Source organism: Vipera berus, assembly GCF_964194415.1.
Source record: "Vipera berus genome assembly, chromosome: 15".
In the NCBI taxonomy this organism is placed as follows: domain Eukaryota; kingdom Metazoa; phylum Chordata; class Lepidosauria; order Squamata; family Viperidae; genus Vipera; species Vipera berus.
Genome location: NC_138218.1, coordinates 8,309,142 through 8,325,784, shown reverse-complemented (window position 1 = coordinate 8,325,784; position 16,643 = coordinate 8,309,142). Strand labels below are relative to the sequence as shown.

Here is a 16,643-nt window from a genome sequence, read left to right as displayed (position 1 = left end):
AGGAAAAAAAACCAGAACAAAGCCAGGCCAATCTTGTTCAGTGGGTTGTAGTGGTGCCCTTTGGTTGGCCTAGTGTTCTGTGTCCTGCTTGCCTGTGTCTTTGGCCTTCAAAGACAGGTGGGACCAAGGATTTGCTCGGAGGCAAGTACGGCTCCATCCTTTTGTCAAAACCAACCGGTCAAGAGTGTTTCCTTCTTCGTGCTCTTCATTTCCAAACAACGAGGGGAGAGATGAGCATAAAGTCCATTTTTGCCTTCCCACCTTAAAACAAAGCCCATCTTCCACCAAAGCTCATCAACCTTGGCTTTAAGAAGCATAGAAAATCTGCTTTGGTGTCTGTGTTATCTATCTTACTAATGACTAGACTAGACTAGAAATAGAAATAGAAATATAGAATTCGAAATAGGAATAGAACAGAACAGAACGGAATAGAATAGCAAAGTTGGAAGGGATCTTGGGAGGTTTTCTAGCCCAACCGCCGGCTCATTTCAGACAAATTTTTGTCCAATCTCTTCTTAAAAACGTCTAGTTTTGGAGCCTTTCCAACTTCTGGAGGCCACCCATTCCACTGGTTAATTGTTTTCACTGTCAGGAAATTCCTTTTGTCCTGGATTAGTTCTCCGTCCGTTGCTTCTTGTCCTTCCTTCAGGTGTTTGGGAGAAGAGCTTGACCCCCTTCCCTCACCTTTGGGGCAGCCCCTCCAATGTTGGAACCCTGCTGTCAGGTCACACACACACACACACACACACACACACACACACCCCTCCCCAGTCCTTCTCTTCATTAAACTTAGACATACCCAATTCCAGCAACCGTCCTTTATACATTTTTAGCCTCCGATGCCCGCTTTGGCTTTTGAGTATTCCACCTTTGCATAGACCCCTCTAGTGACTGAACGTTATTAATCACTGGGCTGTTAAGGCAGGAGAATGGAGACAGACAGCTGCAGGAAAAGGGGAGGAAATTAAAAAAAAAGAGGGAGAGAGAAAGAAACGAGTGCACGGAGGCTTTTATTCTGAAGCAACCTTGGCTCCTGGCTCTTGGCTTTTGTTGGATCTGCCGCTAAGCCGACATTTCTTTGCTTGGGAGGGTTGGATATACGGTTTCTCTGCCAATCAACAAGCCGATAGATTGGGGATGGGAGAAGGCTGAGCTACAGAGAAGTTTCTCTTCCTTTAAGTGGAGGGGGGTGGGCCACGATGGAGGTCCTGCTAGGATTGCTGGGAGCACGTTGAGGTTGGGGGAAAGATTGGGTGGCCATTGCAAAAAAAGAAAGAAAGAAAAAAAGAAAAAGAAAGAAAGAAATTGCTTCTGGCTTAGTTTTCCGTGCATGGGGGACTCCATGACTCTTGGGTTGAGTTCTTCTTCATGGTTCTGTTTGGTGTGCATGACCTACACTTTTTGTGCTGGATCCAGAAGGGAGAGAGTGTGTTTCCTTGGAGTTGAAGCAAGGTGATTTGTCCCCCTGCGTGGCTTTCTGAATGCTTTAAACCCCCCCACACCCCCAAAACAAAAACAAAACCAAACAAAAAACTTGCCGAGAACAGTTGGTGGCTGTGGCTGTCTTTCTCCTTGCCAAACAAAGAGCCAATGGTGTGTGTGGGGGCCACTTCAACCCTGGCTGTTGAGGGTTTTTTTTTTTGGGGGGGGGGGAGGAAACTGGCCGAGAGAGTTAAAAGAGGGGAAAGAGAAAGCCAGGGTCTTTGGGTGACGATCCAGAGTAACGTGCCTGGCAGAAGGAAGAAAAAAAAAAGGGTGGGGTAGGCTGAGCTTCGGATGTTGGAAAGGCTTTGCCGAGAGTTAAAACGTTGAGTCTCAAGAGCGAAAGTCAGTGAGGTCAGAGGAAATGGTGGGTTTTCTCTTTTTGTCGGAAGAGCGAGACGGCCATCTGTTGTGGGTTGCTTTATTTGGGGGATCTGTTGTGTTGAGCACGGACTTCGCCCAGGCTAAGCTTGGCTATTGCAATGGTGGCTTTTCTTGCACTAGAGAAGGGAGTAGGTAGGAACAAGGGCTGTCATGTACATAGAGCAGTGGGAGACTTGCCAAAGCACCCTTGTATGGTTTCTGGAAGGTAAACTAGCGGGGTATTTGAAGGCCCAAGGATGTTGGGAGTTCAGAATATGACTAATTAAAAGAATCTTCAAGGCAGGCAAAAAAATATATATGAAGATATGTGTCACTTCGGAAATTTAAAATCCTTCACTATCCTCAAGTTGGCTCTTGACTCTAGACAGAAGGAGTTGCTTGCTTTGGACAGTTTTGGGAAGGGTTTTCAGGCCTCTTATCTGAATTCCTGTTAGAGCTAACAGAACTTATTTAAAAACCATATCACCCATCAGACAAAATGGCTTCGTTTTTTTTATGATGTGGCTGGGCAGGCTTTTTTTAAAAAAAAAACCTAAAAAAAACACCGGTATCTCTTTATTCTCCTACCATCCGGTAGGAGATATAGGAATATAGCCAGCCGTACCAACAGGCTGAAAAATAGCTTTTATCCGTGGGCTGTTAGGCTTTTAAATGGGACATAATCTCTGTGAACTTATGCAGAATTGACTTGGGAGGCCGGTGTGTGGTATAGTTGGTTCACATGGTGTGGTAGGATGGAGGGTTTGTTGTCACTGTGTGTTGGGGGGAGAGAGCATGGGGGGAGGCTCAGCTAATTTCAATGTACACATGTTGTACTTTGACAATAAAGGTTTATTATTATTATCTACCCAAAACACATTTTGGAAATGCCGATGGTTGAGCGGTGCTATTTCTGTTGAAACTTATCCTCGTGGTTAAACCTAGGGAATCCCATCAGTTTTAATTCTGATTTTAGAGAAAGGAATCTTTCTTTACAATGGATCTGCTTTGTTCAGAGTTGGATTTTTTTTTAATTTTTATTTTTTTTACTCCCAGGCCCTGATCTCATCTAAATATTGCCTGGGTTTCTTAGAACGAATTTGCAAACGCATTTATGTGGCTGTGTACGATCCGCCCTATGAGAGATTACTTATATGCTACTGGGCAACCAGTACAGACTGGTTAAAACAAACCTTTCGGGACAGAAGTAGGTAAAAGGGAAACTTATCAGGATGAAACGTAGTCATGAAATTCTTTAAAGCATGTAACCCTACATACCCAATGAGATGTTTCTTCTTTTGGTCCTTCTGATCCTCAAATTTAGCCGTTAACACCCGTTCAATCCGGTCCTTTGTTTTCCAAAGTTGAGACTTATGGGAAAAATGGTTGTGGACCACCAACCATGTGTGTGTGTGGTGGGTGGGGGGGGGAGATCAAGATTTAGTTACCTGTGTAAAAAAAATTGCTTTCTGGAAGAATGTATATTTTGCCAGAACTGTGGAAGGGGTTGATTCTCAATTTCCACTCTTTTTTACACCTCGGGCTTCATAAAGGGAGACGTGTGTTTGTTTGAGGCTTCCATTTGATGGCTCATTTTTTGAACTGAACTTTCTGCCAAATAATTGGTTTTGGAAATTTGGGATGCACCCCTTCTAATTCTAATATATTCTTGTGTCAGAAACCTTTGTCCCTTGATTCGACATTGCGCGGAAGGACGGGAACTGATTTTTAGGATGGGCTGACTCAAGAGTCTCTTGGTGTCTGTGCTCCTTTGAAAACTTGCTGTATTGATACTCAGCAGAACCCAAATATCTCGGTGGCCTTCCAAATCATCCTTGCTCCTTTGACAATCCCATCATTATTTCCTCCTTTAAAAAACAACAACAGGGAATTGAAACTCAAACATTCCGAGCATAGAACGATGAAGTATAACGTAGGGCATCTTACCAACAGGAGATAATTATTTGTTAGCTCAGGGTTGAACTGTCTAAGGGTGGTCTCTCTGAACTTGGCCATTTGCTTGGGGAAATTTCATAAAGGTCTTGAAATGTCTAGAAGAAAACCACCAAGCTCAGAAAAGCACCCAGGACCCCCTCAGAAGCCAAACAGTCAGACATCTCGATACGTCTTAATTGATTGTAAGATGTTGCTAGGTTGAGTTTGGTCCTCTTTGAAGCACCTTGTGGATTTAACCCAGTTTGCCTTTCCAAATTTCATCATAGCGTAGAGTAAGACGGAACAATGACTTGGTTAAAGCATGAAAGGGATATTGACTTGGGTGGGCGGGCGGATGTTGAGTTCCCTGCAAGAAAGAAGTTGAGTTCAGAGGAGATAAGATGGGTGGCCTGTAAATTTGATCCCTCAATCCCTCAATCCATCAATCTTGGAGGTTCAGGCTGTCCTCTTCCTTTCTTCATGAATTGTGAATCTGGCCTGGGGATTAAAACGCACCTTCTTCATCAGTGCTTGTTGCCAGCTCATGAACCCAAACACTGCATCCTTTATTTATTTCTATTTCCTACACCTTAAGCTTTTTTTTTCCTCCCCCGTTTAGCAAGCTCTGATGAGTAAGGGAGAGACCAAGCGAGAGAGTTGCATGAAGACGGAGCTGTTGAAAGACATCACCAACAGTAAAGAAGAAGGTGAGTCCACCTTTTTGGGTCCAGGCTGTCCTCTTCCTTGCATATGGAGAACAATGAACCTCACCACTGGATGGCCCGGATTCTCTATCTCCAATTAAGAGGTTGCCAGTGTAAGCATAAGCATAAGGTAAAGGTAAAGGTTCCCGCGCACATGCGTGCTAGTCGTTTCCAACTCTAGGGGCCGGTGCTCATCTCCGTTTCAAAGCCGGAGAGCCAGCGCTTGTCCGAGGACGTCTCCGTGGTCATGTGGCCGGCATGACTAGACGCCAAAGGCGCACGGAGCGCTGTTACCTTCCCACCGTAGCGGTCCCTATTTTTCTACTTGCGTTTTTTACGTGCTTTCGAACTGCTAGGTTGGCAGAAGCTGGGAACGAGTAACAGGCGCTCACTCTGCTACGCGGCACTCGGGATTCGACCCGCCAAACTGCCGACCATCTGATCGACAAGCTCAGCGTCTTCTCTTCCAGAACTTTAAAAGATACAGTGGGGTATAAATGTCAGCATTCTGCTCGGTCTTCTTCTGATTTGGATCCCAGCCCAGACGTAGCCCGTCGAGCAAAATCTTCTTGCTTTGTGCCTATGGAGATTCTCAGTCCTCCAGGTCTGGGTTGTCCCAAAGGTGCTTTTTTCACGAGGCAACCGGACTTTCTTGTTTTTCTTGGAAGACGTTTCGCTTCTCCTCCAGGAAGCTTCTTCAGCTCCGAAGCTTTCTTGGGAGGAGAATTGAAACGTCTTCAGAGAAAACAAAAACAAGAAAGTCCGCTTGCCTCGTGAAAAAAGCACCCTTTGGGTCTTCTTGCTCTAGATCCGAGAGAGTTAACTCACAGCCTTTGCTGTCATTTACACTGACCTGCACAAGAATACAATCCTTTTAGGAGTAAGTTCCCCAAACGCTTTCGTAGTTTAAAATTTTACTCATTTGAAAGTGCAGTTCTCTGGCTGGTGTTTTTCTTTGCAGTTATCTGCTACAGTTCATAGACACAGAAACCCCCAAAGACATTCTGTCTTTCAAAGCATGGACTTTGTGACTTACGCGTGACTCAGAAACATGATGACACCCTCCAACTTTGGCTTAGAGCCGTATGTAAAGCGGAGTTGACTTTTGAGTCATGAAACATCTCACCAGTCCCTTGTACCATTAGAGTCCCAACTCCTTGCATTAATATTACCAATATTACTGCCATTGTGAACCCTTCCCCTTACATCAGGTGCAGTAGGAGAAGAGCAGGCAGAGCTGGGGGGGGGGGGAGAAGTGAAGTTAAACCCACCATCAACCCATTCACACGAGTGTTCAAGAGTCAATTTCGTTGACTCTTATCTGGTGCCAATTTAGGGTCAAACTTGAGTCGACCAGATTCTTGCGTCTAGGCTTGAGTAAATTTATGCTGTAGCCTAATTGGTGGTCCTGATTTTTTTTTTGAGCCTGACAGGTGCCTACATTTGCTGTTCTTCCCTCTTGGCATGCCCTCATGTTTTTTCATCTCTCTCTCTCTCTCTCTTTCTCTAGGATTTAATGCTATGGCCGCCAGCGATGGCGCCATAGACAAGCAAGTTGGGGAACTCAAGATGGCTCCCGACGGCGAGACCAACGGCTCCTTGGAGTGCAGTGAATTCAACGGCCACCCCAGCGTAGCCAAGAACACTCAGGACAATGCAAAACTGAGCCAAGGGGACCCGGCGGCCAAACGGAGCCGGATAGCAGAAAACGGCTTTTCCGAACGAGACGGGGATGCTGGGAAGTCAAACCACCTCAAAGCCAACGACTTCACCCAGACCACCGTGACGGGCAGCAATGGGTACATTTTGCCCAAGCAGATGGCTCAGGACCTGCCCGTCAGGACTCCGAACAGTGGTTTTGCTTCTCTGCCGGGCCATGCCGCAAAGACGCTTCCGGCCGGTGGGAGCAAAGGGAGAACTTTTGGCCCTTTTATGCAGGCCCAGGGTGCTCTCCCGGCCAAGTTTGGAGACGAGGGCAGCAAAGACCCAGAAGCTAAAAAAACAGGCGGGATGAAGGTCCACCGAGCCCGAAAGACGATGCCCAAGTCTCCATCTCACCTGGTAATGTGTATATAACAATAGCACTTAGAATTCTATACCGCTTCACCCTGATTTACACCCTTCTCTAAGCAGTTTACAATGGCAGCATCTCGCCCCACAACAATCTGGGTCCTCATTTTACTGACCTCGGAAAGAAGGAAGGCTGAGTCAGCCTTGAGCCGGTCAGGATCGAACTGCTGGCAGTGGGCAGAGTCAGCTTTCAATGCCGCATTCTAACCACTGCACCACTAGGGCTCAATAGATAGATAGATAGACAGACAAGCAGATAGAGCAATAGCACATGTATACCGCTTCATACTGCTTTGCACCCCTCTCTAAGCAGTTTACAGAGTCAGCCTCTTGACCCCCAACAATCTGGGTCCTCAATTTACCGACCTTGGAAGGAGGGAAGGCTGAGTCTACCTTGAGCCGGTTAGGATCGAACTCCTGACAGTTGGCAGAATTAGCCTCTTAACCACCAGGGCTGCTGATAATCCATGAGTTACGACCACAGTGGAACCCAAAATAATTGCTGCAAGGACTTTGCTAAGTTGCTAGATCTATCTGATCGGAGACGGACCGATTAGCCCCTTTGGATGGATCTCCAGATCGTTTGCGATGGAACAGCCAGGGATTCTAACCTCCCAGCAGCCAAAAACATTGCAAGGCGGGATTTTAAATAGGTATCCTCTCTCCTTAACCTCTTGTGCTCATAGGCTGTCTTTCAGCCTCCAGCATATCCTGCCTGCAAGCTCTGAGTATTGATTGCCTGCCCTGTTCTGCAAAACTGTAAGTTTAAAGGCTTCCCACCAGACTGCACGGTGGGAAATTTCTCAGGATTGCCCTTTTTTTGGGGGGGGGTTTAAAAAAAAATAAAGCCCTCAAAGAAATGGTTTCTCTAACAATTCCTTTTTTTATTTATTTAATATATAAAATACAAAGAAAAATAGAAGTAAGAAATTCCAGGCTCCATTATGGCCATAGGTTGAGGGCTAACCTTTATTAATAACCTACGGCATGGAGGTCACATTGGGCAAATGGAATATCTGTACTATTTAAGCCAATTTTAAATTCAGCAACCCTTATTCTAGGTTATTCCTAGAATGCACAAGGAATTATATTTCTAGCAATTCTAAAATTCAGATATCCAGGCATCCTGATACACCCTTTGCAGGTTTAGAGGTCTGATTTTTTTTCTTTTCTTTTTGCAAATCTAAATAATGCAAGGGAAATGTGAGCCATTTTAGTAGCTGTTCCTGAAGATATTTGCGGATAATTCCGCTAAAGATAATGTCCAGGTAAAAGCTTTGAACCTATTTGAAATGCACCGTAACGTTTATAACACGTCAAAAACGTTCTCTTGATCAGATATCTCAAAAGATTCCATCTTGGCTGCTTTGGGTGGTTGGAAAATCTTTTTTTTTTTTAGTTATTTATAACCGATCACGTTAGCAAGCCATATGTTTTATTCGCCGTCCTCAGCTGGTCGTTTGCATTCTTTTAGAGAGTCGTTGAGGCCACTTGGGAGTTTAACCCGTGTCCTCAGGCCCCACGCACATTGGCAGTACTCAGGTGACCCCGAGGACACATGGAGACCTCCAAGTGGCCTCAACGACTCTCTAAAAGAAGACAGATGACCGGCGGTCTGCAAGGAGTGTAAATCCTTCCACTCCCCACCCTCCAGTCAGAGAGCTGAAGAAGCTTCTGGGATGAGAAGCAAAACGTCTTCAAAGAAAAACAAGGCAGTCCAGTTGCCTCCTGAAAAAAAACAAGCACCTTTGGGGGTGGGGGGAGCTAACATCGAATCTTATTGCTTGACAAGAGATGAAGAAGCAGCCATTTCATATGTTAAACCTGTGTATTGCTTTAAGAGATTTAGTTTAAGGTTGGGAGGGGGGACGAGTAGGATTGCACCTTCAAGGCCATCTGAACCTAAAGAAGATGAAGACCTTGGTGGGTTTTCTAACGGAAGGGAAACGGATTCTTTAAATTAATTGGAGAATATGATTAATGACAAAATTAGAAAGGTGGAGAATTGTGTTAATTTAATTTAATTTAATTTAATTATGGGACTTATATGCCGCCCTATCTCCCGAAGGACTCAGGGCGGCTAACAACAATGAGAACAACAATAAAAACAATGAATACAAATATGAAAAGAAATTAAATTTTACAAAGCCCCACTAAAACCAGTAAAAATTAAAAACATGATTAAAACCCCCAACGTCAGTCCAGGTTGGCCAGTTGGAAAAGGTATGTCTTTAGGTTGCGACGAAAGGACCGGAGATCTGGGGCCATCCGAAGTCCTCGGGGGAGCTGATTCCAAAGGGCCGGCGCCCCGACAGAGAAGGCCCTCCCCCTGGGGGTCGCCAGCCGACATTGTCTGGCCGACGGCACTCTGTGTGAGCACACAGGGCGATGGGAAGTCGTCGTAATATATTGTTGTAATCTATTGTGCGAGGGGGCGGAGATTTCAGATGCCAGCTTCCTTTGAGCAAGCATTTGCCGGTGTATGAGGCTGAATAAAGGACTTTTAAGGTAAACAATGCCTCCGAGTCACTTGAAAAGCCCATACGTCGGAAACTTGACACACGGACCCGGATGACCGAGAAAGCTCCGTAGACATTTCCCACTCTTCGTCCCTTGCCTCTGGCGAAACCTAAAAAAAGGGTCCTTCTCAACTTCTGTTTTTCAGCATACCAACAAAGACCCCAAAGAAACGAGAACGCCCAAGGAAGACGGCAGCAAAGCTCTTCTGGAATTTGGAAAGCCCACTTCCTTGTCCTCCTTCCCCGGCCTTCACTCATCTCTACCTCAGAATCAGAGCTACGTGGCCGCTTCAAAATCACAGACAGGTATTTTAAAAAAAAAGGGGGGAGGAGAAAAAGAAAAGCCAAGGGTTAGAGAGCTCCTTGAAGTGGAACGGTCCGAGAAGAGAAGAGGTTGGGTCTCCATCCTTGACTTGGAGAGAAAGGGATCTGGGGGTCCTTCCAGATCTTTAACCTCCCAAGTGTTGTGATTCAGGGTCAGCCTGTGGGTTCGGCAGTTGGGTCGGACGATTCAGAGGAGGAGGAGGGGGGTGTTGGAGAGCTTGCTGAGGATAGCCTTGAGGCTCCGCAGAGCCCTCAGCCAGGCCCCTCCCATCTGGTTATGACGCAGACCCAGCTGTGTGAGCCTGACAGCGTGGATGAAGATGACCCACAGCTGGCCCTGTTCAAGGACGCCCAACGCAGGAGGCAGTCAATCAGGAGTAAACAGAGGAAGGCGATGGGGCACCTCGGAAGGAGGCAGAGAGAAGCCACGCCTTGAACTGTTTAAAAGGGGAATGTGTGGGAGGGCTGGTTTGCTGAAGGCAACCGTTTGAATAGCTCCTGTTTCATGGTTCGTGTTTCTGTTTTGCTCTGTTTTATGTCAATAAATTTGGCAGGCTTAGTTCCAGCCTCTTGCCGTTTTGTAAAGGGGTTGTCCCTGCCTTTTCTGCAGGGCCGGTAGTAGGCTGGTACAGAACACCAAGCTCTATCTATATAAGTCCCTTGCACGGTCGTGTGTCACTGTCCTGCCTCAACTGTCTTCTCGGGAAAGCACGGCTCTTGGGACAAACCTTATTTCCCATCGATCGTTTACTGAAAGTGATTGCAGAAAAGTCGGGCGGAATCTGAAGTTCCCGCGCCAAAACCTTATAAAGCTCGTTCCCCATTTCTCCAAACCCTAACCCCAACGCCCCAAATGCAGGAGGAACCAATCCACTGGCGTGAAGGTGATAACAAACTGCTTCTCACCTTGATAAACAGGTGGGGTTAGCCTAACCAGATGGTCCTGGAGGGGGGGGCTCATTCCCTCCCCCTCCCCAATTCCCATGAAGATACGTCAGAGCGAAAAACGAGGAACAACCTCTTCAATCCCCAAGGAACCGCTTCCTTCTCCCCTGGGAATGGCAGGGACCTGACCTCATGGCTCCCAAATTCTATCCTATCCAATCCGAAGACCGATGGCAGTTGTAATCCCGAACAATCGGGAGAGCAGTTGCTCTTAGATCTTTGGTGCTTTCCCCTTGTGTGTGTGTGTGACGGGGCAGTGATTTTTAGAATCTTAGCAGAAGCTGCCTTAAGAACCTGTTTAAAGCAGAGTTATTTTTGTTAGGAACAGTAGGAGCCAATTATGAGAAAGATTGCAGATATCTAATACTACCTGTACTAACGGCAGCAAGAATTGTATTTGCCCGACCCTGGAGAAATGAAAACTTAACCAGCTGAAGAAGTACTAATTAAGAAAATTCTAGAGTGTACAGAAATGGATAGATTGACTTTAAAGATCAAAAAGAAAGAAGACTCGGTGTACTTTAGAACATGGGATAAATTCTATCAGTGGCTAGAAAGACGAATTAGAGAGAAAGGAATGTGGCATGTAATTTTGAATATCTGCTAGCAAGGAGAAGGCTATTAAGTGATTAATATATTGTTCTCTATTATTGTTTGTTAAATACATGAACCCAGACATTATGCTGTTTGCTAAATATTGAGAATGTTATTTGGAAAAAGCCCAACCTTAACCCCAATCCCAACCCCACCTTATTCCTAACCCCATAAAAACTAATAAAATTATACCTGTTCTGGGTTAGGGTTCCTCCCAGCCTGACCCCAGCAGAACCCAGGCCCTGATGGATCTTCCTCTGTGTCCCCCCTGTGCAGCTACTTCAGTATCTCGAAAGAAAAAACGAAGAATGGGAACGTACAGCTTGGTTCCCAAGAAGAAGACCAAAGTTTTAAAGCAGAGGACGGTGATCGAGATGTTCAAAAGCATCGCTCATTCTCCAGACGGCAAGGTGAGAAGCAGGAAGAAGGTAGCCAGGTGTATCGAAGGCTGCTCACGTGGGGGTTTGCTTGCATCGGCAGGTACCCCCTAACGAAAGTCTCTCCCCTCTTGGAATCAGTAGACAGCCATGACTAATTCCTAGAGACACCATGGAATCGGAATCAGAATAGAGCTGGAAGGGACCTTTGAGGTCATCTAGTCCCACCCCATGCTCAGTCTGGTAATTTCAGACAGGTAGCTGTCCAGCCTCTTCTTAAAATCCTCCAGTGATGGAGCAACCCAGAACTTCTGGAGGCGAGCAGCTCCACTGGCTAATTGTCCTCCCTGTTAGGAAGTTTCTCCTCAATTCCAGGTTGCTTCTCTCCTTGATTAGTTTCCATCCATAATTTCTTGTCTTGCCTTCTGGTGCTTTGGAGAATAAGCTGACCCCCCCTCTTCTTTGTGGCAGTCCCTCAGATACTGGAACGCTGCTGTCAGGTTCCCACTGTTCCTTCTTTTCTCTAGACTAGCCAAATCCAAATCCTGCAACCGTTCTTCGTATGTTTTTGTCTCCAGGCCTTGAATCATCTGAGTTGCTCTTCTTTGTGCTTTTTTTTTTAAAAAAAAAGTCTCAACATCTTTTTTGTAAGGGGGTGACCAAAACTGGATGCAGTAGTCCAGGTGTGGCCTTACTAAGGCTTTGCAAAGCGGTACTAATAAATAGTTCACGTGGTTTTGATTCTGTGCCTCTGTTGGTAAAACCAAGGATCATATTAGCTTTTCTGGGCTGCCGCCGCACACGGCTGGCTCTAGGTGACCTAGAATCCTAGATGAACCAGCAATTTTCACTTTTCTCCATCCCACAAAGTCTTCAAAATGTCCGTGAGCTCTGGACTCACCATTGACCTTTCTGTGTTGGCATGTCCAGGTTGAGAAGGAGGAGGGAAGCCCACACTTGAACGGGGAACGATTAGATATCGATTCCGAAGAAGACGACTCGGATGAACTGGAGGAAGAAGAGGAACGCGGATCATTTCAGACGGCCACATTCCCCGTGGAGGAGAACAGAACTGCTATTGAGAGAGAACCAGTGGCTGTTAGCAATGCCAGAAAGGTGATCCGCAGGCTTCTCTGGAGGATTTTAAACCTTGCGGGTCTAAAATTACTGTATTATTATTATTATTATTATTATTATTATTATTATTATTATTATTATTATTATTATTATTATTATTATATAAATTATGTATATAATATATTATTTAAAGGTCCGTAATTCAGAGGGAGAGTTCTACACCTCTTTCTTTCTTTCTTTCTTTCTTTCTTTCTTTCTTTCTTTCTTTCTTTCTTTCTTTCTTTCTTTCTTTCTCTTTCTTTCTTTCTTTCTTTCTCTCTCTCTCTCTCTCTCTCTCTCTCTCTCTCTCTTTCTTTCTTTCTTTCTTTCTTTCTTTCTTTCTTTTATTTTGGGACTTATATGCCGCCCTATCTCCCGAAGGACTCAGGGCGGCTAACAACAATAAAACACAATAATACAAATGTTAAAAAAAATTAAACTAACAAGCCCCAATGTGTCTCGGCTCCTCTTTGTCCACCATGAAAAAAAAAAAGAACTCACAAGAGTATCATCTTACTTCCAGCTTGATGTGTGTGTTGTTATCACGCTGGACCCTTGGCCCTATTGAGACTCAAATGAGAAGACCCAGAGATGTTCTTTCGTAGATCTGGAGAGCGAGCGTTGAAAGACCAGGTTGAGAACTTGACTTGCTTGAAGTAACCGATGACATGAAAGACCTCTGTTTTATGCTACTTTGTCAGGAGAGGCAAAGGATAGGAAATCTGTCCCAAAGGTGCTTTTTCAAGAGGCAACTGGACTTCCAAATTTTTTTTGGGGAAAAGCACGCTCGGGACAACCGTGACCTGGATGCTTGAGATTTTCCATTGGCCTACAGGTCAAGGTAGACTAGCCTAGAGATCTGGACAGGTGTGTGTGTGTGTGTGTGAGACCCAGTTGGCTTCGATCCTTTCAGCAGGGGTGGCCTTCTCTGTTTTCACTTGAACTTATTTGGCTGTCACAGATGGTGGACGGAGAATCGGAGGAGGAACAAGATTCCGCGGACTCGGTTGAGGAGGAGGAAGACGGCGATGAATCGGATTTGGTGAGTGCCACCTTTCCCGCCCCCTTCCTTGCTCCCTGAAGGAAGCGACGGCGAGGAACGCGGCGCCATCCAGGCCCAGCAAGGGAATCCCGTTGTTTGTGCAAGAACTCTGTCTTGATTTGTCTCCCTCCCTCCCTCCCTCCCTCGCTCGATCTGGTTTGCCAGCCACATTGTGGCTTTGGGTCCTTATTTTTTGCTCTCTTGATGGTTTCACGGGGAACCGTGGACGCCCGTCTCTTCAATTAAAGTCTGTTGCTTTCTTGTCAGGCCTCAGCAGGGGTCTGCTCTTGGTTGCCAGGTGCCAAGGCCAAGGCGCGGTCCAGACAGGCATACCCAGAGCTGGAAGAAGCAGAACAGAAGCAGGCACGTAGCCCAGACAGACCCTGCCCAGGGCCGAGTTCTGCAGGAAGCAAGGCAAGACGCCCCAAGGCTGTTGCTGCTTCTGCTGCTTCTGCTGCTGTTGCTGCCGCTGCTGCTTTATCAAGAGCCATTGCTCAGACTTTTGGGCTTCAATGGACCAGAAGGGGCTCTCCCCACCCACCCGCTGAGGAATTGCCTGGGGTGTTGGATTACAACGCACATCAACCCCTGCCAGAAAAGGGCTGGCCAGGCGCGACGGAGGATGTTGTAGTAGGCTGGCTACTTGCAGGGCTCTCTCCAGCCCTGGCAATTTGAAGACTGGTGGACTTCAACTCCCAGAAATCCTCAGCCGGCACGGCCGACTGAGGAATTCTGGGAGTTGAAGTCCACCGGTCTTCAAAGTCGCCAAGGTGGGAGAATCCCTGGTTTGTGCAGCCAGACGTCTGGACTTCAGCTCCCAGGATTCCTCAGCCAGACTTGTGGAGTCGACTCCCAGGGATCCTCAGCCGGCATGGCTGACTGAGGAATTCTGGGAGTTGAAGTCCACAAGTCTTCAAAGTCAGCAAGGCTGGAGACCCCTGGGCTGTTGTACTTGAAGGATCCCAGATTAGGGGAAAACTGCTGGCTTATGCATTGACTCTACGCTTCTCGCAGCCTATATGGCAAACCTTTAATTCATGGCAAGGGCGATTGGTAGGAGAGCTGGATCATCCACGGTGCGATGCTGGGCCTCTCTTTCCACCCCTTCCCTCCAATGATCCAAGACCTGCTTCCTCAGTTGCTTTCAACCCCGACAAGACCGAGTGGCTTTGCATACCTTCATCCCGGGTCTATCTGGATATTCCATCTCTTTCTATGGGGGGTGAATTATTACCCCCCGTAGATAGGGCTCGCAACTTGGGAGTCCTCCTAGATTCGCGGCTTACCTTGGAAGATCACATGGTGGCTGTGACTAGGGGGGCTTTCGCCCAGGTTCGCCTGGTGCGCCAGTTGTGGCCCTATCTAAGCCGGGATGATTTATGCACGGTCACTCACGCGCTCGTGACCTCTCGTCTAGACTACTGCAACGCTCTCTACATGGGGCTTCCCTTGAGGACCACCCGGAGGCTCCAACTGGTACAGAATGCAGCTGCGAGAGTTGTGTTGGGAGTCTCCCGATACTCCCATGTGACACCTCTGCTCCGTGAGCTGCATTGGTTGCCAGTTGTCTTCCGGGTGAGATTCAAGGTGCTAGTAATGGTGTTCAAAGCCCTCCATGGCATGGGGCCGGAGTACCTCAGGGAACATCTGCTGCCGGCATCAAGCTCCCTGCGCCCTGTGCGTTCCCACAGAGAGGGCCTCCTCAGGGTGCCACCGGTCAGAGAATGCCGACTGGTGGCCCCCAGGGGGAGATCCTTCTCTGTGGGCGCCCCGGAGCTATGGAACCAGTTACCGGTTGAGCTCCGGACGGCGCCCGATCTGCGCTCCTTTCGCCGCGATCTGAAAACATACTTGTTCGAGCAAGCCGGCCTGGCCTGAGGGGGGATTGGTGGGGGTTTTTTATCATTTTTATTGGGGTTTTTACTGTGTATCAATTGTATTTTAATCGGGCATGCATTTAATTATCTTTTAGTTTTTGTAAATTTCTGTGTTTTATTCTTGCCCTGTACACCGCCCTGAGTCCTTCGGGAGAAGGGCGGTATAGAAATATTAATAAATTAAATTAAATTAAAATTAAATTTCCGTCCCCTGCAAACTCTGGCTTAGATTTCAGATCTCTGGTTTTGTTTCGTTCTGTTTTTCCCTGGGCCTTTTCTTGTTCTCCCCTGAAGCGGAGCAGTTGGCCGCAACCTCTAAATGACCATGTGGCTGTCCCCGAATTAACTGACGTTGGGTCATCAGGTTGCAGAAACCTTTCAAAGTTTGGGGTCTGTTGGAGAGAGGAGGGACCTGAGGTTGGGGAAAAAAATAAATAAATAGTTGGTCCCTGATTCAGGAAGGTGTACTCCGTTTGGCTCTTAGCTGTGGGGTGAATAGTGAATAGTGAGATTTCTTGATAGTCTGTGGCATTTAATTGTGGTGGTGCTGGTGGTGCAGAATGTCTCAAAATCTAGACGACGAAGCTTGGCTCAGTTGAGGCAGAAGGAACATAGCTGAGTTGAGGAATGGGGCCCACCGTCTTGCCGATTTTGGCCTCCCCACGCAGACGCTTGGTGATGATAGTGCAACCAATTGATCCACTCCACGGATTGTCTGGAAGGGTGCACACCTTCTCCCGTGTGCGCACTTCTACAAAAGTGGCTTGCAAAGAAGTCCCTTGGTGTTCCAACAAGACTTAACTTTTGAATAAACGTGAATAGGCTTGAGGATGTAGTCCCCAATCCTGACTGGAGTTTTTCTACAGTCGATCTGCCTGTGTCTGTAGGACTTTATACACCAAGGAAATGGACAATAAGGTGATAATCTTGGATAACAATGTTTCATACGTCCATCAGAAGTTAGTTCTTGGATTTTAATGAGAGACGTTCTCAGCTAAGGAAATAACAATAAACAGAAGGGACCTTGGAGGTCATCTAGTCCAACCCCCTGCTCAAGCAGCAAGCCCTATACCATTTCAGACAAATGGCTGTCCAGTCTCTTCTTAAAAGCCTCCAGTGATGGAGCACCCACAACCTCTGGAGGCAACTTGTTCCACTGGATAATTGTTTTCACTGTCAGAAGATTTCTCCTTAGTTCTAGGTTGCTTCTCTCCTTGATTAGTTTCCATCTGCTATTTCCTGTCTATAACCAATTCCTGCAAAAGGTGTAGGTCTGAAACCTTGATTCTTGCAAT

The 16,643-nt window shown here is 46.7% G+C and overlaps 1 protein-coding gene across 3 annotated transcripts in view; it reads left to right on the top strand.

Annotated features, from left to right (window-relative positions):
• Positions 1-554: 554 nt before the first annotated feature.
• The window catches only part of EHMT1 (euchromatic histone lysine methyltransferase 1), a 52,885-nt gene continuing 36,796 nt past the window's right edge, over positions 555-16,643 (top strand). The window contains exons 1-8 of one of the 3 annotated variants that reach the window (XM_081339779.1): positions 555-1,452; positions 4,400-4,487; positions 5,995-6,545; positions 9,220-9,379; positions 11,213-11,346; positions 12,244-12,429; positions 13,391-13,471; positions 13,739-13,885. In XM_081339779.1, the coding sequence (XP_081195905.1) occupies positions 4,409-4,487; positions 5,995-6,545; positions 9,220-9,379; positions 11,213-11,346; positions 12,244-12,429; positions 13,391-13,471; positions 13,739-13,885 (1,338 nt within the window). In that variant the 5' untranslated portion in view covers positions 555-1,452; positions 4,400-4,408. Of the gene's footprint in view, positions 1,453-4,399; positions 4,488-5,994; positions 6,546-9,219; positions 9,380-11,212; positions 11,347-12,243; positions 12,430-13,390; positions 13,472-13,738; positions 13,886-16,643 lie in introns of those variants that run through there. The other 2 variants (XM_081339780.1, XM_081339781.1) reach the window with 2 other exon arrangements.